This window comes from Mobula hypostoma, chromosome 5 (genome assembly GCF_963921235.1).
Source record: "Mobula hypostoma chromosome 5, sMobHyp1.1, whole genome shotgun sequence".
Taxonomy (NCBI): Eukaryota; Metazoa; Chordata; class Chondrichthyes; order Myliobatiformes; family Myliobatidae; genus Mobula; species Mobula hypostoma.
Genome location: NC_086101.1, coordinates 88530424 through 88552422, shown reverse-complemented (window position 1 = coordinate 88552422; position 21999 = coordinate 88530424). Strand labels below are relative to the sequence as shown.

Here is a 21999-nt window from a genome sequence, read left to right as displayed (position 1 = left end):
TGGAAGTGCTGAGTCTATAATCTAGGAGTTTGGAGATGAGTTTGCTTGAAATTATAGTATTGAAGACAGAGCTGTAGTCAATAAACAATTATCCAACAACAGTGTCTTTTTGTTTAGATGTTCCATTGATGAGTGTAGAACCGGGGAGATGGTGTCTGCCAAATTGCAGTGGGTTGAGATTGTTTGAGTGGCTGGAGTTGTTGAATGTCATTACCAATCTGGTAATATCATGACCAATCTGGTAATGTCATGACAAATCCAGTAATGTCAGGATCGATCCAGTAAAGTCATGTTCATTCTGGTAATGTCAGGATCAATCTGGTAACGTCAGGATCAATCTGGTAATGTCAGGATTAATCCAGTAATGTCAGGATCAATCTGGTAATGTCAGATCAATCTGGTAACATTGTATTCAATCTGGTAATGTCAGGATCAATCTGGTAACGTCAGGATCAATCTGGTAACATTGTATTCAATCTGGTAATGTCAGGATCAATCTGGTAACATTGTGATCAATCTGGTAATGTCAGGATTAATCCCTTAACATCAGGATTAATCCGGCAATGTCAGGATCAATCTGGTAATGTCATGATCAATCTGGTAACATCAGGATCAATCTGGTAATGTCAGAATCAATCTGGTAATGTCAGGATTAATTCCTTAACATCAGGATCAAACTGGTAACATTGTGATCAATCTGGTAGTGTTACCTTCTTTTGAATTAGGTACCAGGATGATAGTGATCTTCTCAAAGCAGGTGAGATCCTAGGATTGATGCAGGGAGATATTAAGGTATCTACAAATACTCCCACCAACTGATCTGCACAGGATCTAAGGATACCATTGGGGTCTCCATTAATGCCCGATGATTTCTGGGGAAGAATGAGCTGATGTCTGCAACAGTGACCGTGGGTACAAGTGCACTAAAGTTTGTGGGGCAGCTGGTGACATTCCTTTTCCTTTCTGTTAAAAATGTGTAAAGAATGTGTGAAGCTCATTGGGAAGGGACGCGTTGTTGCTGGCAATACCGACTGACACCATTTTGTAGTCCATTGCAGCATGTAATTTACAACTGAAAGCTCGAGTCTCCAATGGTATGGTCTCTTGGCATCCTGATAGCCTGGCAAAGGTCGTGTCTCAGTTTTTTGTTCTATGATTTGAACTCCACAGTCCTATACTTCAGAAGGGAGTGGGTATCCCAGTTCATGCATGGTTTCCATTTTGGGAACCCTTGCTTTGTCCTCTTTCGTACACAGTGCTCTATACATTTGCTGACTAAGTCTGTGAGAGCTGTGGCATACTCATCTAGGCTAGCTGCTGAGTCTTTCAATGTGAACCAGCCTAATGACTCAAAGTCGTTGTGTAGAAGTTCACCTCTGTCCACGGACCAGCAACGTATGACATTCTGGACTGATAACTTCTCTGAGGATCGTCACACTGCTATACGGGAGGGGTTTGTGAGTTCCTGAGATCTTGAGAGAAAACAACTGAGACGTCAACAGTGAAGGTGGCAGAAGGTGACGGCACATCACAATGGCAACGAAGGTGGAGGAAGGCTGCAGCAGTGAAGCATCCCCAGTTGTCTTGTACTCCGTGCCACTGGACCCTGACCCAGATCTGTCAAGGACCATGTGATGGCTGCCCGTGCATCAGTCTCCTCACCTTAAACAAAGTCAGACACAAGCATTCTCCATTAAGGGAATCCACCCTAACATCCCAGATTAAGTCCCACGGCAATCAGCAAGTGGTGAAGGGGGCAGAATTGTGAAGTCTGGAAGCCCCTCAGCAGCTGCAGCCACAACTGATCAGCACTATTAAGGATCCACTCTGCTCACCCAACTTGGGGAAGGGGCTGGAAAAGATACCCTAAAAATAGCCCACCTCAAAACCTCCTGTCTGGATTACTGTGTCCAGAGGAATCACCATATTTATAACCAGAAAGAAAGAAACACGATCTTCAGAGCCTGAAATGTGCACACTCTTAAAGATAGTGCAACTAGTGATTGACCAGAGAGGAAAACTGCGAATATCGCCAAAGAACTGAGGAGATGCCAGATCGACCTAGCTGCTCTTTCTGAAACCTGTTTGGCACATGAAGGGCAACTGAAGGAGGAGAAGGGTTGTTACACCTTCTTCTAGAAAGGGAAGGCAGCTGACAAGCCCAGGATCCTTGGTGTTGGATTTTCAATAAAGAACCAGCTTGTCAGTCAACATTCTGAACTTCCCATGGAGACCATGACATAGTGCTTGCCAACAACCAAATGGCAGCCATTATGAGTGCTTATGCATAAACTCTTGAATGAAAAAGAGACCTTTTCTGCTTGTCTAGAGCTGACACTGTCAAGCACCTTCAAGGATAAGATAATTCTCTTAGGGGACTTCAATGCCAGGGTTGGTTGAACTTCAACCTTAGGAAAGGTAGCATAGAAAGGAAGACATTGGCAACATCAACCCATGTGTACTGAGCACATCTCATTATTATGAACACTCTCTTCCATCAGAAAAACAAATTCAAGGCAGCTTGGCAGCACCCCCAATCTAAACAGTGGTATCTCCTTGTCTTTGTCATTGACCGAGCTAGGAAACACTGTGATGTAAATATCACAAGGACCATGACTGGCCGAAGCCAGCTGGTGGTGTTGTAACCAGACTTCAGAGCGAAGACTTCCGAGTTCAAACCCAGCCGGCTCCCCTGGCACGCTTTCCATCCATGCTGGGTTGAGCGTCGAGCTAGCAACTCGACCTCATAAAAAAGGAAATTGCCTGCTACAGAAAGATCAACAGCAAAAAGTTGATGGCCTATGCTCTCTCGTGAGTTTAAAAGGCAATTTCTTTTCCTATGACTAGCAGAGATGATTGCTGGACAGATCATCACCTGACCCACTCCACCAAGTCCATCAGACTCACCGAAAAGAAGCAAAGCAAGCCAAGAATAAACCTTGAAAGCCGGCTTGACACCGCCACCCAATAGCATCTTCAGGCCTCTTTTGGGGAAAACCTCCAAAAGGAATATCTGCAGGAAACTAAAGAACAGTTTCTTGTTCTCTGTTTAAATCGACCATCCTCAATACCTGTAAGAACAAGTCCAGGAAACATCAGGATTGGTTTAATGAAAACAACATGGAGTTGGACACATCGCCAAGAAAATGAAAGCCTTTTGCGCCTGCCAGAATGACATTGGCAGTAAGACCAAAAGAGAAGCTTATATCAGAGCCAAGGCAAATATCAGCACAGGGTGAGAGAGCTAAAGAATTCTTGGTAGAAATCCAGAGAGGCTTCTTCAATGCCACCAAAGTAGTCTATAGTCCAAATTACTGTGGATTAAACCTGCTACGCTCAAAGGATGGAAAGAAGTTGCTGAAGGATTGGAAGAATATCAACAATCGATGGAGGGAGCACTTTCAAGAACTTCTTAACCGCAACAGTTCTGCTGAACCAAAGGTTCATAACCAAATCCTCCAGAGACCTTGAGAGAAGATATGTGAGAACCTCCCAGTATGAAAGAGGTCCATGAAGCCATCAGGAGACTGTAAAGCAACAAACCCACCATTCCTGACAGGATCCTAGAAGGAAGATGGACAAGCACTCCTGCACCACTTACATGCCCTACTCATGAATATCTGGCAAAAGGAAGAACTGCTCTCAGAGCTCAGGGATGCTGTAGTAGTGACCATATTCAAGAAGAGAAACCGGGTCGATTGGGACACTTACAAAGACATCTCCCTTCTAGTAACAACAGGTAACGTGCTTGCACATATCCTTGTCAACCAACTTCTTCTACTATCTGAAGTACTCCCTGAATTGCAGTGTGGATTCTGCCCATCTAGAGGTACGCAGACATGATCTTCACAGCATGTTAATTACAGGAAAAATGCCATGAACAAAGGCAGCCCTTACAGTAAGATTTGACAAAGGCATTTGAAAAAGTAGACTGCCAAGTTCTCTGGTGTAAACTATCAAGACATGGCTGTCCAGACAAGTACCTATAAATACCAAGGCTAATCCATGATGGCATGTCAGCCACAGTATTCAGCAATAATGGTGTTGAATCAGAACCCTTCACTGTCAACACGAGTCAAACAGGATTGTATCATTGCACACACACTATTTGCCATTTTTATTGCTGCCATCCTTCCCCTCCTTGCACAAGACCTGCCACAGTCATATATAGAGGCTTTTCAACTTTAAGCAGATCAAGGACAAGATCAATATCAGCATCATCACCATTATAGAGGTTCATATCTGGATGACAATGCTATCACAACACACTCAGAAGAATAACTGAATGCCTTTGCCAAGGCATATAGTGCCTTGTGTCTTGTTCTGAATATAAAAAAGACACAGGTCCTACATCAGCCACTACCATTTATTCAACCCTCCAGAAAAAATGACGATATTGCCCTTGAAGATGCAGAGCACTTTCCCTACCTTGGCAGCATTCTCTCCTTAAAAGCAGACATCAACACAGAAATCATCCACCACCTGAGCAGTGCTAATGAAGCCTGTGCAAGGTGAAGGAAAAGAGTCTCTGAAGACTGCACCCTACATGTTCAAACAAAACTCTTGGTCTATAGAGGAGATGTCCTGCCTACATTTCTGCATGGAACTGAATCATGGACCACCTACAAGATACAACTAAAAATCCTAGAACAGTTCCACCAAGAGCCTGACAAAAGGTTTTTAGAATCATCTGGAAGGACAGGCACACTAACAACCAGCATACTGGAGGAGGCCAACATGAACAGCAACACCAATTCCAATGGATAGATTAGGCCAACCAGTTGCCTAACTCAAGTCTCCCCAAAGAGATCCTTTACTCCCAGTTGAAGGAAGGCCAGTGAGCCTCTGGTGGGCAGTGGACACACTTCAAAGATAACATCAAAATCAGCCTGAAGACATTCAACATGACATCTAAACGCTGGGAATACATTGAACTCAATAGATACACCTGGAAGAAATCTATTCAAGAGGGAGCTGTGCTACATGAGCACAACCTCCGCTGTGCCACAACTGTGAAAGGAGAGAGTGAACAACCAAAAGACCCAACCACTATCCAGAGCCACCACTTACTCTATCCCACACTGCACCAGAATATGTGGATCCTGGATTGGCCTCTACAGCCACCTGAGAAGCCCATCAATAGACAACCCTTTAGGAGAACATCACACTTGTCCCGACTCGAGAGATTGCATTATGATCACACTGCCAATATGGCTACCAATTCGTGCATACAAAGTCCAACAGAAAATTATCAAAATTTCTGTTTTGATGTTGTTTAATGAGAGCTGATTGCTAACTAAGGCACAAAAAATAAGAAATTAAACTATATGAAATAGGACCAGGTATAGTTCAAATGGAGCTCTGGAATTCTTTATGTCCTCTTTAACAGCAAGTCTGACTACTGTACATTGAGTGTGAATTGCTGAGGTTTCAATAATGACCTCTGTGGAGTTCAGATGGTTGAGTAGCTGTGGCGTTTCCTAAGAGCTGGACTACTCTGAGGATCCAGGATGCCATCAGGAACAGAGTTAGCACGTTGAATAGTCAGAACAAAAATTGGGTGTGGAACGGGGAAGGGGAGTGCTTGGATCGGGAAGTAAGGAAGAATCAAGCTGACATGAAGTCCAAGTTCAAGAAGTGCAGATCAAGGAAGGGCAATCCAGAGTTAAGAGCCAACAGCGAGATGGGAAAGCGGGGGGCATTAGTACCAACAGAGTGTGCCGTAAGTGGGTAAGAAAACTTAGCTGAGTGGACTTCTAGCGTTCCAGTCGGAAGCTGCTCCTAAAGTAGCACCATTAAAAATGGCTGTTTAAAATATGCCTAATTAAAGCTGCACCTCAAAAAAAGGTGATCTAATTTCCTGACTATGCTCAAAATGAAATCGCATCACATCTGACAAAGAAATTATCCCACTGTTGCAAGCATGATTCACAGCTGGGGTTATCCCAACAGACTTGCAGAATTGTGGGATTTGACTGGGTAATCAGCACAATTTTCTTGCAGCCCAAATAATAACCAATATTCATACGCAGAGCTCATAAAATATATGGGCATGCTTAAGATTTTCCAGGCCAGTATATTGAAAAGTCCGCTAATTGAATAGTGAATAGTTTAGCTCATGGGGGATCTGCGGAGCAGACTCGATGGGCCTACTTCTGCTCCTTTGTCTTGTGATCTTGTAATTCCTCTGTATACAATGCAATGTCTACCTGCAATTATTCTTGTTTTGGGAATCTGACTTAAAATGCAACCACAAACACAAGAAAGGTCCCGATGTAGGATCTCAGCCCGAAATGTAGACTGTTTACTGATTTCCACAGATGTTGCCTGGCTTACTGAGTTTCTCCAGCATAGTGTGTCTGTTGCTTAAAATGCAATCCACTGACTTGCAGATCAAAGCTCAGAAATCTTCACTGAAGCAAGTTTCTTCCAAACTATACTGTCAAATGCACTTTGGTCAGGCACTTCATGTGGTAAAGTGAAAAAAGGATTTTCTGAATCCAAAGATTCCTCAGTTACTAATCCAACAGAACCAGATTAAATCTTCTATTTATTAAAATGTAGAAATAAGACTCTGAGACAGGGCTTTGAATAATGTGCAGAATTCTGATATAGTAACTGTAATTAAATGGAGTCACAGAAAAAAACAGACTTGTAAGTTATGTAATTCAAGGTATAAAATTTTCATAGTAAAAATGGAGAAAAGGAAGCTTGTCGAAGCTGTGATATTAATTATAAACACTGACATGACACCAAAGCTTGAAATGGAAACTGGTAATCCCTTTTAATTCAGATAAGATTACAGCAATAATGGTTACATTACAAAAAAAACGAAATCTGCACAACAGTTTGGTGATATTAAATGTTCAAATAGTTATTGCAAAAAGGATGAAGATTGAATGTGAGCCAGTGGATGGACAAAGTGGCACTGTAGCACAATGGTTAGTGCACCAGCAGTCACCGACAGGGTTCAATTCCTGCAGCTGTCTGGAAGGAGATTGGTAACTGTTTGGATTTCCTCTGTGTGCTCAGGTTTCCTCCCACATTCCAAAGACATAAGGTAGGGTTAGGGTTAACGAGTTGTGGGCATGCTCTGTTGGCGACAATGTGCTTGTTTTTAAAGCAAGGTGACAAATTTCATTGTATGTTTCAATGATTAGATGTATATAAAGCTAAAAAAGCCAATCTTTAACCTGGATAGTTTTAGCTTCAATACGGCTTGGACCAGTTCTTGGTTACATAACAAAATTTGCAGGCAAGTTGAGAGAGAGAATTTGGGAAACACTTAGTCCAATATAATTAGTTAAGTGTTGGTAGGCAGAGGTTAGATGACCAGACTAGCAGTACATCCAAAGACCTCAATTCAAATCCCACTTTAACAGTTGTGGAATTTAACTTCGGCTGATGACCTAATGTTTAAAAACAAGAACCATTAATATGGCAATTATAACCATGTACTGAAAATGTGAAACTTTTAAAAAGCAAAGGTAAAAGCAGACGTTCAATCATAATTATTCATTGAATACTGGCATTCCAGTGATGTTTTTTTGAAATCATGGAACTCAGGTGGTTACAAAGAACAAAGCTGAATATATCAGGAGTGGAGTAAAGTGAATTATTCTATTAGATTAAACAATTCAGAAGGAAGAAAACACCCACACTAGCTTGATGCCCCTAATTGCTTGCATTATCCCTGCATCATAATATATTATCCCTGTAATCTGATGAGAAAACCAAATGGACCATTATGTAATAAATTTCTGGGACTACAAATCGTTTCAATAGTCTGTACAAAGTTTCTCAGTCGTTCAGTTGTGTATATTTTCCCTGCGGTATATGATTTACAATTTCAAAGGTTGATACCTAATGACAACCATCAACACTTTTTGCAATTAAAATTCAAGGTAACCTGCTGATGCTGCTAAAATGCTTTATTAGAAACTCACCTTCATATCCTTTGGGGTGTAACCATGCCACAAGAAATTGTTTGATTTAATAGGCTCAATCCTAATATTGCTGACACGATTTCCATCTCGAGCAAAGTCTGTCACAGCTGTCACAAACAGAGTACTTCTTGCACAACTCCCAGCCATACAAGGCATCCATATTAAATCCACCTGGCATGAGGACAGTGCTACGTTTAGGAGTGAAGAAATCTGACTGTCTGGAAATACAACAGCAAATGAAATCATTAAAAAGATATCGAACATGTGTCATTTTTCATAGATACAGAGAATCAGCTCATAACATGGAGAAAGTTAATTCTGAGATGTTATCATTCCTAATTTGAAAGACAAATGTAAAATTCCGATTCAGCATAGGAACAGAGACATCAGACCTAAATTTGTTCTTGGTAATTGTTTCTTCATTTTCATATGTATATTGATGATGGCTAAAAGTGTCATGAATCACAATAATTGTCAGTATTCATCTCCAACAAGAGGAAATTATAGGAACCATAAATACCACTACAGCGTCATACATTTTAGCTCTTATTTCTGTAATCTGAGTGCAGTAGAAGAAATATATGTATGCATTTTGACATTTTTAAAGCAATAACTGCATAAAGGAACACTGTTTCTGGAAGCACAAAAGTGCATTGAACAGCAACAGTTTGTTTAGAGTAGACCATGAGTGTTTCATCCTGCTCAAGTGGTTTATCCCATTCTGCTGGTTGCTCCTCATAAACTTTAAGGCTCACCTTTCTCAGGTTAATTAGATTTCTTCAAAATGAACCAATGGACTCCACTTCAAGAATTACTTGTGGCAGAAGATTCCATTCTGATACCCTCCTGTGCTGGACAAAATGTCTTTCGTATGAAGTCTTTGCTTTAGATTGTTTGACATATTGTGCTCTTTTTACACTGCCATTCACCCTAATCTGTTCCAAGCTCCAGAATCAGAATCAAATACATTATCGCCGATATACGGTGTGACATTTGCTGTTCTGCAGCAGCAGTAAAGTACAAAGACACACAAAAAATAAATAGTGTGAAGAAAGGAATAACAAGTTGGTGTTCATGGATTTAGGGAGCATTCATAAATCTGATGGTGGAGGGGAAAAGGCTGTTCCTAAATCATTGAGTGTGGGTCTTCAGGCTCCTGTATCTCATCTCTGATGATAGTAATGAGAAAAAAGCACGTCCTAAAAGATCATATCTTTCTAAATCTGTGAAATGAGCTTTCCAACATTGAATATACAGCAATTGTTCTTTTGAGCGAATAGAATTTCTAGCATGTCAATGCAATTCCCTACCGCCTCTAATCCATTTAGAGTAATAGAAAAATACAGCACAGAAACGGGCCCTTGGGCCCATCTAGTCCATACAAACCATTTAAACTGCCTACTCCCATTAACCTGCACGGGGACCATAGCCCTGCGTACACCTACCATCCATGTACCTCTCCAAGCTTCTCTTAAACTTTGAAATTGAGCTCATATGCATTGGCAGATCATTCCACACTCTCATGGCCCTCTGAGTGAAGAAGTTTCCCTCATGTTCCCCTCAAATGTTCCACTTTTCACTCTTAACCCATGACCCCTAGTTGTAGGCCTATCCAATAGGGCCAAGAGAAAGTGGAGTAATGCACCAAAAAATTGCAAAGACATTTAGGTTTATATACAGTCCTCTCATAAATTGCTGAATGCCTTGGAACTTTCTGTCTATAATAGCTGATAGGCTTTCAGCTTTACACTATTTCACACTGGATTTTCAGCCTTTTTTGGTGAAGGAGTGGGTGAACTACATTTATTGCCAAGACATGTTTTGCTTGTATGAATATTCATGGATCCAGTTTTGTGTCAACTGCTTCTAAATCTTTGTATCAGAGCCCAGCTAATCATCCACTTGGCAATTCACTCTAAACAATAATACAATCAGTTCTCTAAATTCATCTGCATAACTTCTTGCAATTTCAGAACAGAAAAGACAGACAGATCATTTATTGTACTTAACGCTCGAGGCACTAGAAGTAGAATTTGAGATCAGTCCAAGTCATAAGGAGTCTTCTAAACTTAATTTCTATTATTGAATCTGGAATTTGACTCAGTGGAGATTATGCAAAATGCTTTGATACAGTGAGATTGCATGTTTAGATTTATATAAGCGGCAGCTGGCAAATAGCAATACAGTACTGCAAACTGTAAACTCCAAATGTTCCTCCAGCCTATTTGACATTTAAGATAACAAGTTGTCTTGGTTAGTAGTCCCAGATCAGATAGCAAAACTTATTCACAATTTTGTTTTTGAAAAACACAATTAGATCTGGTATATAACAAGATGGCACAGTAACATAGATCTCAAGTGTTTGGGAATTGGAAGGAAGGGAGAAACTTAAGAAAATTATGAAAACTATGGATATGGTACAGAGCAATTGTTGGGCACATTTACTGACAAACCCCAAGGTCCTATTAGGCTTCAGCGAAGAGTTTTAAAAGAAAAGGCTGGTGAGATAGTTCATGCTTTGATTGAAATTTTTTGAGATTTCTTGGATATGGGGAAAGCTCTATTTGGTTGGAAAATTGCAAATGAGATTCCTTTATTCAAAACGTGATGGACACTGAAAGCAGAAATTGTTGGCCAAGAAGCCTCTGTTATTAAATAACAATTAATAACATCTGCTATTAAAATTCTAGAAGCTGAAGTTACAAAAGTCGAGCACCTTGAAACATTCACAGTAATCAGGCAAAGTCAGCGAGTGCTTGGGAAGAAAAAATCTTGTCTGATCACTTTGTTGGATGTGTTTGAAGAAGTAATGGATAAAGGAGAATTTATACTTAGTTTTCCAGAAGGCCTTTGATATTGGACCACATCAAAGGTGATTGTGATAAAGAAAAGCGTATGGTCGAGAAAGTGACTTACTAGCCTGGAAAGAAGATCAGGTAACTAATAGGAAACCAAGATGTATTGGGTGGCATCCTGAGGCCTCACCTTCTCACGAGTTATTGGATGAAGGCACCAAAGATACGGTTACTAATGAGACAAAGCAACACACACAAAATGCTGGAGGAACTCAGCAGGCTAGGCAGAATCAATGGAAAAAAGTACACCAGCATCTGCAGATTCTCCCTTGTTTGTTACTAATGAGACAAAGATGGGTAGAGGACAAAAGGGGATTACCAAGGGGATGAATGGATTAAGTGCATGGATAAAGTTTATTTAATAGGGTATAAGGAAAAATGTGCAGTTGATCCCTTTGGTCGGAAAACTATGAAATAAAGTTGCAAAGAAACTCTGGTTAGGCCATATCTGAAGTACCGCATACAGTTCTCATCACCCCACAAAAGGAAGGATGTTGAGGTTTGGAGAGGGTGCAGAAGAGGTTTACAGCATGCTGCCTGGTTGAGACAGCATGTGCTATCATGAGAGGCTGGATAAACTTGGGTTGTTTTCTCTGGAGTGCCGGAGGCTGAGGGGAAATCTAGTAGAGATTTTCAAGATTATGAGAGGCATAGATAGAGTGGACAGAGAGTATCTGTTTCCCAAAGTTGAAGTGTCTAATACCGGAAGGCATACATTGAAAGTGAGAGGCAGATAATTCAAAGGGATGTGAGGAGTAAGTTTTTTACTCAGAGAGTCGTAGGTGCCTGGAAAATGCTGCCTGGAAGGGTGGTAGAGCCAAATACATTGAAGGCTTTTAAGAGACGTTTGGGTGGGCACTTGGACGTAAGGAAGTTAGAGGGATATGGACATGGTGTAGGTAGGAGAGATGAGTTTTTGGGTGTTTTTTGATTTGCTTTTTAGCTGGTTCAGCAAATCACTGTGGGCCAAATAGCCTGTTCCTGTGCAGTATTGTCCTGTGCTCTAACTAAAAACATGTTATCTAATTGAACACAAAGGACTTGCACAAAAGCACAGCAAGTAAGAAGGTAAGCCAGATGGTATGTTACCTCCCATGTGCCAGGGTCAGGGACATCTCAGATCGTGTCCACAGCATTTTATAGAGGAAGGAAGAGCAGTCAGACGTCTTGGTACAAATTGGTACCAATGACATAGGAGGGAAAAGCAATGAGGTCCTGAAGAGAGTTTAGACAGCTAGGCAGAAAGCTGAGAAGCAGGACCTCCCGGGTAGTAATGTCTGGATGGCTGCCTGTGCTATGTGCTAGTGAGAGTAGAAACAGGATAATTTGACAGATAAATGCGTGGCTGAGAAGCTGGTGCCAGGGACAGGGCTTCAGGTTTTTGGATCACTGGGATCTCTTCTGGGGGAGGTATGATCTATTCAAAAGTGACAGGTTGCACCTGAACCAGAGGGGGACCAATATACTTGCAGGCAGGTTTGTTAAAGCTGTTGGGGAAGGTCTGAACTAATTTGGCAGGGGGGTGGCAACTGGAATGAAGAGATTCAGGATAGGACAGATGGTAAAAAAGCAAAGATAGCGTGCAGTCAAACTGTCAGGAAGGCCAGGCAGATGATAGGACAAAATTACAGCCTGCAGGGTGAGTATCAGTGCAATGGGGATGAACAATCAAAAAGGGTCGCAAAGACAGCACTCAAAGTGTTGTACCTCAGTATATGGAGTATAAGAAATAAGGTCAATTATCTTGTTGCACTCTTATATTTTGTCAGGTATGATGCTGTGGCCATCACTGAATCATGGCTGAAGGATGATTGTAGTTGGGAGCTGAATGTCCAAGGTTACACATTGCATCAGAGTGATATGAAGGTAGGCAGAGGGGATGGTGTGGCTCTGCTGGTAAAGAATGGCATCAAATCAGTGGAAAGTTGTGACATAGGATCAGAAAATGTTGAATCCATGTGGATTGAGTTAAGAAACTGCAAGTGTAAAAGGACCAGGACCAGGATGGCAGTTATATAAGGCCTCCCAGCAATATGGACCACAGATTATTACAGGAAATTGAAAAGCATGTCAAAAGGGTGATGTTATGATAGTCATGGGAGATTTCAACATGCAGGTCGATTGGGAATGGATCTCAAGGGAGTGAGTCTTTTGAATGCCTATGAGATTGCTTTTTAGAGCAATTTGTCATTGAGCCGACTAGGGGATCAGCTATCCTGGATTGGGTGTTATGTAATAAAGCAGCAGCGGTTAAGGAGCTTAAGCTAAAAAGAGCCTTTAGGAGCCAGTGATCACAATATGATTAAGTTCAACTTGAAATTTGATAGGGAACAAGTAAAGTCTAATGTAGAGGTATTTTAGTTCAGTAATGGAAATTACAGTGGTATGAGAGAGGAGTTGGCCAAAGTAAATTGGAAGGAGATGCTGGCAGGGATGACAGGACAGCAGCAATGGTGTGAGTTTCTGTAAAAAATTAGGAAGCCGCAGGACAGATGTATTCCAAAAACAAAGAAGTACTCAGATGGCAAAATAGTACAACCATGGCTGACAAGGGAAGTCAAAGCTAATGTAAAAACAATACAACAAAGCAAAAATTAGTGAGAAGATAGAGGATTGAGAAACCTTTAAAAATCTGCAGAAACCAACTAACTTAATCATTAGAAGGGACAAGATGAAATAGGAAAGCAAGCTAGCAAACAATATCAACATGGCTAGTAGAAGCTTTATCAAATATGCAAAATATAAAAGAGAGATGAGAGTGGATATAGGACGATATAGGACTGCTAGAAAATGTGGCCGGAGAAATAGTAACAGGAGACAAGGAGATGGCAGGTCAACTAAATGAGTATTTTGCATCCGTCTTCATTGTGGAAAACACCAGCAGTGTGCCAGATGTTGTAGTGTGTGATGGAAGAGAATTGAGTGCAGTTCCTATTACAAGGGAGAAGCTGTTCAAAAAGCTGAAAGACCTAAGGGTACATAAGTCACCTGAACCAGACGAACTGCACCACTACACCTTAGGGTTCTGAAAGAGGTAGCCACAGAGATTGTGGAGGCATTAGCAATGATCTTTCAGAAATCATTGGACTCTGGAATGGTGCCAGAGGACTGAAAAATTGCAAATGTCACTCCACTCTTTTAGAAAGGAGCACGGCAGCAGAAAGGAAACTATACACCAATTAGCCTGATATCAGTGGTTGGGAAGATGTTGGAGTCATTTGTTAAGGATGAGGTGATAGAGTACTTGGTGACATAGGACAAGATAGGTCAAAGCCAGCATGGTTTCCTTAAGGGAAAATCTTGCCCGATGAACCTGTTGGAATTCTTTGAGGAGATTACAAGTCAGACAGATAAAGGGGATGCAGTAGATGCTGTATAATTGAACTTTCATAAGACCTTTGACAAGGTACCATACATAAGGCTGCTTACCAGGTTAGGAGCCCATGGTATTACAGGAAAGTTACTGGCATGGTTAGAACATTGGCTAATTGGTAGGAGGCAGTGAGGGGGAATAAAAGGATCTTTGTCTGGTTGGCTGCCAGTGACTAGTGGTGTTCCGCAGGGGTCAGTGTTGGGACCGTTGCTTTTTATGTTGTATATCAAGGATTTAAATTATTGAATAGATGGCTTTGTTGCCAAGTTTGCAGATGATACGAAGATTGGTGGAGGGACAGGTAGTGTTGAGGAGACAGGTAGGCTGCAGAAGTACTTAAGACAGATTAGGAGAATGGGCAAGAAAATGGCAAATGAAATACAATGTTGGGAAATGCATGGTCATGCACTTTGTTAGCAGAAATAAATGTGCAGACTATTTTCAACATGGAGAGAAAACCCAAATACTTGAGGTGCAAAGTGAATTGGGAGTCTTTGTGCGGAACACCCTAAAGGTTAACTTGTAGGTCGATTCGGTGGTAAGGAAGGCAAATGCAATGTTAGCATTCATTTCAAGAGGTCTTTAATACAAGAGTAGGAATATGATGCTGAGGCTTTATAAGGCACTGATGAGGCCTCACCTTGAGTATTGTGAGTAGTTTTGGGTCCCTCACCTATGAAAAGATGTGCTGGCATTGGAGAAGGTGCAGAGGAAGTTCACAAGGATGGTTACGGCAATGAAAGTGTCATCATATGAGGAACGTTTGATGGCTCTGGGTCTGTATTCACTGGAATTCAGAAGGTTGTGGGGGGGAATCTCATTGAAAGCTTCTGAATGTTGAAAGGCTGAGACAGAGCAGATGTGGAAAGAATGTTTCCCATGGTGGGAGAGTCCAGGACAAGACAGCACAGCCTCAAAATAGAGGGGCATCTATTTAAAATAGAGATGTGGAGAAATTTCTTTAACCAGAGGGTGGTGAATTTGTGGAATTTGTTACCACAGGCAACTGTGGAGGCCAGGTTGCTGTACTTAAAGAAGAGATTGATAGGTTCCTAATTGGACACGGCATCAAAGGTTATTGGGAGAAGGCTGAGGAATGGGGTTGAGGTGGGGAAAAAAGGATCAGCCATGAATCAGCCCAATAGCCTGATTCTGCTCCTATGTCTTATGGTCTAATAGATTATTATTGTTTATTGATGAATGAATTGAATGCTCAAGTAGGGAGATAGAGCTTCAGTTATATAGGGCATTGGTGAGACTACATCCAGGGTCCATCTGCGTGTGGACTGCATCCGGGCCAGCAACTTTAAATTTCTTTGTTTTATTATTTTGGAAGACCTGCATGGGTCCTGCACGCAAGGGCAATTAGACAGAAAGCACGGCAGCACTTCTACTGTCTGAGAAGTTTGCGAAGATACGGCATGACATCTAAGACTCTGAAAAATTTCCACAGATGTATGGTGCAGAGTATATTGACTGGCTACATCACTAACTGGTATTGAAACACCAATGGCCCTAAATGGAAAATCCTACAAAAAGTAGTTGATACAGCCCAGTCCGGGGAGGTAAAGCCCTTCCCACCATTGAGCACATCTACATGAAACGCTACTGCAGTTAAGCAACATCCATCATCAGAGCCCCCCACGGTCCTGGACATGCTCATTTCTCTCTGCCTCCATCAGGAAGAAGGTACAGGAGCCTCAGGACTCACACCACCAGGTTCAGGAACAGTTATTACACCTCAACCATCAGACACCTGAACCAAAAGAATATTTTCACTCGACTTCACTTGCCCCATCATTGAAATGTCCCCACAAACTATGGATTTACTTTCAAGGACTGAGGTCCTTTAACATCTGTCGGACGATGCTGAGGATGTTCTACGAGTCTCTGGTGGCCAGTGCGATCATGTTTGCTGTTGTGTGCTGGGGCAGCAGGCTGAGGGTAGCAGACACCAACAGAATCAACAAACTTATTCATAAGGCCAGTGATGTTGCGGGGATGGAACTGGACTCTCTGACGGTGGTGTCTGAAAAGAGGATGCTGTCCAAGTTGCTGTCCAATATTTTCTGGCATAATTTATATATTACTATTTAATTATTTATGGTTTTATTATTATTTAATTTTTTATGGTGCAATTGTAACGAAAATCAATTTCCCCCAGGATCAATAAAGTATGACTATGACTATGCCTATGACTATCATCAGCACATGTTCTTGATATTTATTGGTTATTTATTTATTATCATTTCTTTCTTTCTTTTTGTATTTGCACAGTTTATTGTCTTTTGCACCCTGGGTAAATGCCCAAGTTGGTACAGTCTCTCGTTGATTCTGTCAAGATTATTACTCTATTATGGATTTATTGAGAATGCCACAAGAAAACAAATCCCAGTGTTGTGTATGGTGACATATATGTAGTTTGATAATAAACTTACTTTGAAATTTATGTATAGTACCAGTCTCTTTACTTAAAGAAGAATGTAAATGTGTTGGAAACAGTTCAGAGTCTTCCCACCTAGAATGGCTGTTTGTCTTCAGAGGAAAGACTGAAGAGACCAGCTGGAGTTTATATGAATGAGAAATAAATGAGTGAAATACAAAAGTTTCTAAAAATGGAGAGGATGTTTCATTTCATGGGATAATGGAGAATGAGGGGATCACTGTTTAAAATATTGAAGAAATGAGATGAGTTCAATTTTTTCGTAGAGGATCACATATCTTTGGAATTCTCTCCTTTAAATATTTTAAGTGAGAAAGTTTCTTAATAAGCAGGAGGTGAAGTGTCTGCCAAATGTACAAATATAGGGGTATGGAGGACTATAGTCTGGGTGCAGGTCAATGAGACTAGGCAGTTTAGATGGTTCAGCACAGACTAGATGGGCTTCTGTGCTGTAATTTTCCATGACTCTATGAATGGAGAGTTGATGTTACAATAAGACCAGCTATGACTTGATCCTGAATGACCCCTGTAGAAACATAGGCTTCCTCTAGTTGTCCTGCTTACTTTCAACATTTCAAAATATGCAGGTAGCTTGATTGGTTACTGTAAATTACTCTCATTGTAGAGGAATTCTAAGAAGAACCATAGTAGTTGATGGTCATTTGTGAGAGAGAATAAGCTGCAGTAATACGGAGAAATATTAATAAGGAATGGGTACTAATGGCATTGTGCTTTGTGTGTTGGCATGGACTTGGTGGGGTGAATGGCTTTTTTCTGTAATGTATGTACATGAAGTAGCTAATGTTCAAGGTCTGCCGGAGATGAAGAACACACCAATCCGAAATGCCTTCCTTTCCAGGAAAATTATATTTTTGCACTTTAGCCCTGATTGCTTGTGCTTGTTGTTCAGCTGTCAAAATACATTTTATTAACGTTGATTCAATAAAATTCAAACTTGTTATGTTCTTTTGATATAAGCTAGCGTGTGGAAACATATTATTGTATTGCAAAAAAAAAACTTCATCCTTGGCAATCCAATTCTAATATACCCATTCCCAAACTGCTTAGTGATCTATAATAAAATCTTCACATTTACAATAACACTTTAACGTCTGTATTCTGCCTTATACAAACATTTTTCTGCCATTAGATATTTTAGCTGAAACACCCCAGGTCTCTATAACTGATTTTTATAACATGTTTTACACTGGAAAGATCGCCAGAGGGAGAAACAAATGGCCAAAGTAATTTTATCAGTTTAAAGGAATCTGAAATGAATGACTGATTCAGAGATGCACCAGCAGGGGTTATGTAAATGATTACTTGTTCAGTGTCTTGCTCAAATAATTTTACACTCTTTTAAAAATAAATATTCTGGAACTACTCGGCAGGTCAGACGACATCTGTGGAGAGTGAAAAAGAATTAATGTATCAGGTCAATGATCTTTCCTCAGAACCCAACAACAAAGGTCATCAACCTGAACAGTTAAACTACTTTTCTCACCAAAGGCTGTCTGATCCTTGGATATTTCCAGAAATGTTATTTTTATTTTTGTTTTCCAAATCTGCTGATTGATTTTTAACTTTGCAATTAAGGTTACAGAGCAAAAGACCTGCTAAAAAAAAAATACTGGAAATCATCGAGTGCTCTTCTATAAATATTGCTCATTATTTTAACTAGTTGATTTGGTCATGCTTTTCAGACCAATTTATATAAAAGTGTGTTAATTTAGACAGCTGCATGTTGGTAATTTGTAGTCCAGAGCAGAGAGCATTACAGTTTCTTTCTCATTATCAGAGAGATGGACAATACATGTTGATAAATATCACAATATTTTCAAACAGCCTTCGCAATGCAAGTGCAAAGGTAAAGACTGGTTAAATTGGCTTTCATATGTAAGTCAGTAAATCCAATGTAAATTTGTTCACAACATCCTTATGTGGAACATCACATTATTTTCATAGAGACTTGGCAACGTAAATATCAAAATAAAGACTGTTTAAATGGGCTTTCATATAGACATCAGCAAATACAAGATAATTTTTTACATCTTTGGAGTATGCAAAAATGCTCTTAACATTTGAATTGTTGACATAGAGATTACAAGTATTTGATACAGCATATAAGTGCATATTTTGTGGATAAAGAAAATCTGTTCAATGTATTATTTTGGTATCTTTTTCACATTCAGATAACTCCTTATCATCAAAGGAAATAGGTGAACTATTTTGATAAGGTTAGCACAACGCTTTACAGTACAGCAACCCAGGTTCAATTCTCATCACTGTCTGTACCGAGATTGTACATTCACCTTGTAACTGCGAGGGTTTCTTCCAGGTGCTCCGGTTTCCTCCCACAGTCCAAAGGTGTACGGGTTGATAGGCTAATTGGTCATTGTAAATTGTCGCGTGATTAGGTTAGGGTTAAATTGGGGGTCACTGGGTGGCACAGCTTGAAGGGTCAGAAAGGCCTATTCCATGTTCAGCAAATAATTAAGTTTTAAGAAGTGCAGCATAAAACAAGATCTCATTAATAGGAATAAACAAATGAAGTACAACATGCAAGAATGTTTCAATTCATGAAAAGACTTAACACCAAACAATGAAAGTATGACCGATTTTATCATTTGCTAAAGCACAATTTACATAACATTCAAGTTGTTGCATTCACTCACAACCTTAATTCTTACCTGAGTCATTGATGGTTAGCTGCAGAGTTAATTTACAATTGTTTAGATTCTGGCTGTTCTCCAGGCAAGGGATAGGAATAGTACTTTTGATCAACAGAGGATGCTCCTTTTCATCTTCAGCGATGTGCAAAGATTCTGGCTCAAACTATGTGAAAGAGATCAATTTCAACCAGCAAACTTTACAACTATAGTAAACAGTTAGTTTTAAAATATTAGCTCACTGGAGAACAAAGTCCACGTATCAAATGACATCCCAGTTAATTATTTTCAATTAATTATTGTATAGGGCTACGATGAAAAAATTATTTTCAGTTTTAATCAAAGACCACTATATATTAACACAACCTTGTAATTATAAAGTCTGCCTTTTTTAAAAAAAAACCATACAGTAGTTTTTTTATAGTTCTAAGAAACAAAAGCAGAATTTCTTCTTTGTCTGTGACTATGCATACTGGTAACTGATTACAGTGAATGTGGACAAATGGAATAAAAATCAAGCAGATTCCTTTTTGCCTATGTATGATCTGCATTATTTTCCAGTATCCTGGTGGTCAATCCTTCGAACTTGGGTGCTGTTACAGAATAAATTATTGCTGAAAGCATACTATGTCTTTTTTCCCACAATGCTTGCTAATGAACACACCATTTTTAAAGTGCTTTCAAATCTCTTCATGGCTTCTCTCCTCCTCAATCATCAATCCTTATATCTGGCTGTGACATCTATACCCTTGCGATCAGCTGTTAAGGTTCTATGCTCGGATTTCCTCCTCAGCCTCCCTCCTGAATTTTCCAATCTTTAAAATGTTTCTGAAAATCCATTTTTTAATCCACCTTCACATAGAAAATGTTGGAGGAACTAAGCAGGCCAAGCAGTATCTATGAAGAGGAATGAAGAGTCAATGTTACACACTCAAAATGCTGGAAGAACTCAGTAGGTCAAGCAGCATCTGTGGAAAGGAGTAAGCAGTTGACATTTTGGGCCGAGACCCTTCTTCATTTCCAGCATCTACAGACTATCTCATGTTCAAGAGTCAACGTTTCTTGCTTCTGTGAATCTTTTATATTTACTCCATCTTTTAGCCTTCTACCTCATTTATGGGCTGCAATATTGCTTCAGTGGAATGCCTTGGAACACTTAGGTGGTGGTGAATCAGCACACAAGAGCGAGACAGGGCACCAGATTGAGGGGTGTTGTAACTACAACCTTTCATTCACTGCCAATAAAACTAAAGAACTAATATATACCTCAGGAAGAGGAAGGAGGATGAACAAGTGTCAGTATACATTGGTGGATCGATGGTGGATAGAGCTAACTGCTTTAAATTCCTGGGCATTAACACGTTGGATGATCTGTCCTGGGCCCAAATATAATAAGGAAGGCACGCCAGTATCTTTACTTTCTTGGAAGGTTAAAGAAGTTCAGAATGTCACTGAACACTAACAAACTTCTATCGGTGCACTGTTGAAAGTATCCCAACTGGTTGCATCATAGCCTGGTGTCGCAATTTGAATACCAAAGAACATAGGAAGCTCAAGAGAATAGAGGACTCAACCCTATACATCTCCACCTCATCCCTCCTCACCATCAGAAATATATACAGTACTGTGCAGTAGTCTTGGGCACATACATATATGCAGTAGCGAGGGTGCCTGGGACTTCTGCACAATACCATATTTGTCAACGTGGAGTGGACAGCGAGTTTGTAAATCTGGCAGGAGCAAAGCATGTTGGGAATAACGAGGGTCGAGCACTGCAGGAGGGGTGTGGGAAATGTGGCAGAGAAGGAGTGCCAGGGGTAGGGGTGGCGCAGGTGTAGACACACCTAGCCCTGAGACACCAGGGAATTTGATTCCAAACAACTGGTTTATTGATCATTCTGGTGCTTCTCACTCCCTCCCCTCTCCCTTCCCCTTTTCACAACCATGATTCCCCTTTCCCTGCTCCCTTCCCACTCTCAGTCCACAATAGAGACACACATCAGAATCAGGTTTATCATCACTTACGTATGTCATGAAATTTGTTTTGTTATGGTAGCAGTACAGTGCAATAGATAAAATTACTACAGTACTGTGCAGAAGTCTTAGGCACTCTAGCTAGATACATGAGCCTAAGACTTCTGCACAGTGCTGCACATACTTTATACTTTTTATATACTTTATAGGTGCTGCCTCCAAAAGGTACCATTTATCATCAAAGATCCCCACCATCTAGACTATTCCATCTTCTCAAAAGCATCATCAGGCAGGATGTACAAATGCCTGAGGTTCCACACCACAAGATTCAAGGACAGCTACTTCTCTTCAAGCTACATAATCCTAATCAATACCTCAGTATAAAAACACAAGGGTCACATTGACCACATTGCACCTCAGTGGATGTTTTTTTTTAAAGTTTAATATTTTTTTTTGTATTTTATGTTTAATTTACACTTTTCAAGTGAATGTTGTATATCCGGCATTATGTGCCAGTGAAAATGTGCAAGTAAGCTTTACATTACAGCTATGTGTACACATAGTTGTTCATCTGACAATCCACCCAACTTTAACTTTACATCAAAAGATGTGTTTTAATGCAACTGTAATTTTATTATTGACATTGGCACTCTGTAAAAAGAAGCAGATTGGAAAATGGAAATATTTTATCTCAAAGGCTCTCCATCAATAATTGAATGACTCCTGAAGAAGGGTCTCG

At 40.3% G+C, this 21999-nt stretch overlaps 1 protein-coding gene across 1 annotated transcript in view; it reads right to left on the bottom strand.

Moving 5' to 3' along the window:
* Positions 1-21999, bottom strand: part of si:ch211-246m6.5 (von Willebrand factor D and EGF domain-containing protein) — a 327759-nt gene that overhangs the window by 228783 nt on the left and 76977 nt on the right. Inside the window, exons 7-8 of the mRNA XM_063049712.1 lie at positions 19308-19452; positions 7947-8164 (exon numbers count right to left, since the gene is read on the bottom strand). Coding sequence (XP_062905782.1) covers positions 7947-8164; positions 19308-19452 — 363 coding nt within the window. The remainder of the gene's footprint in view (positions 1-7946; positions 8165-19307; positions 19453-21999) is intronic.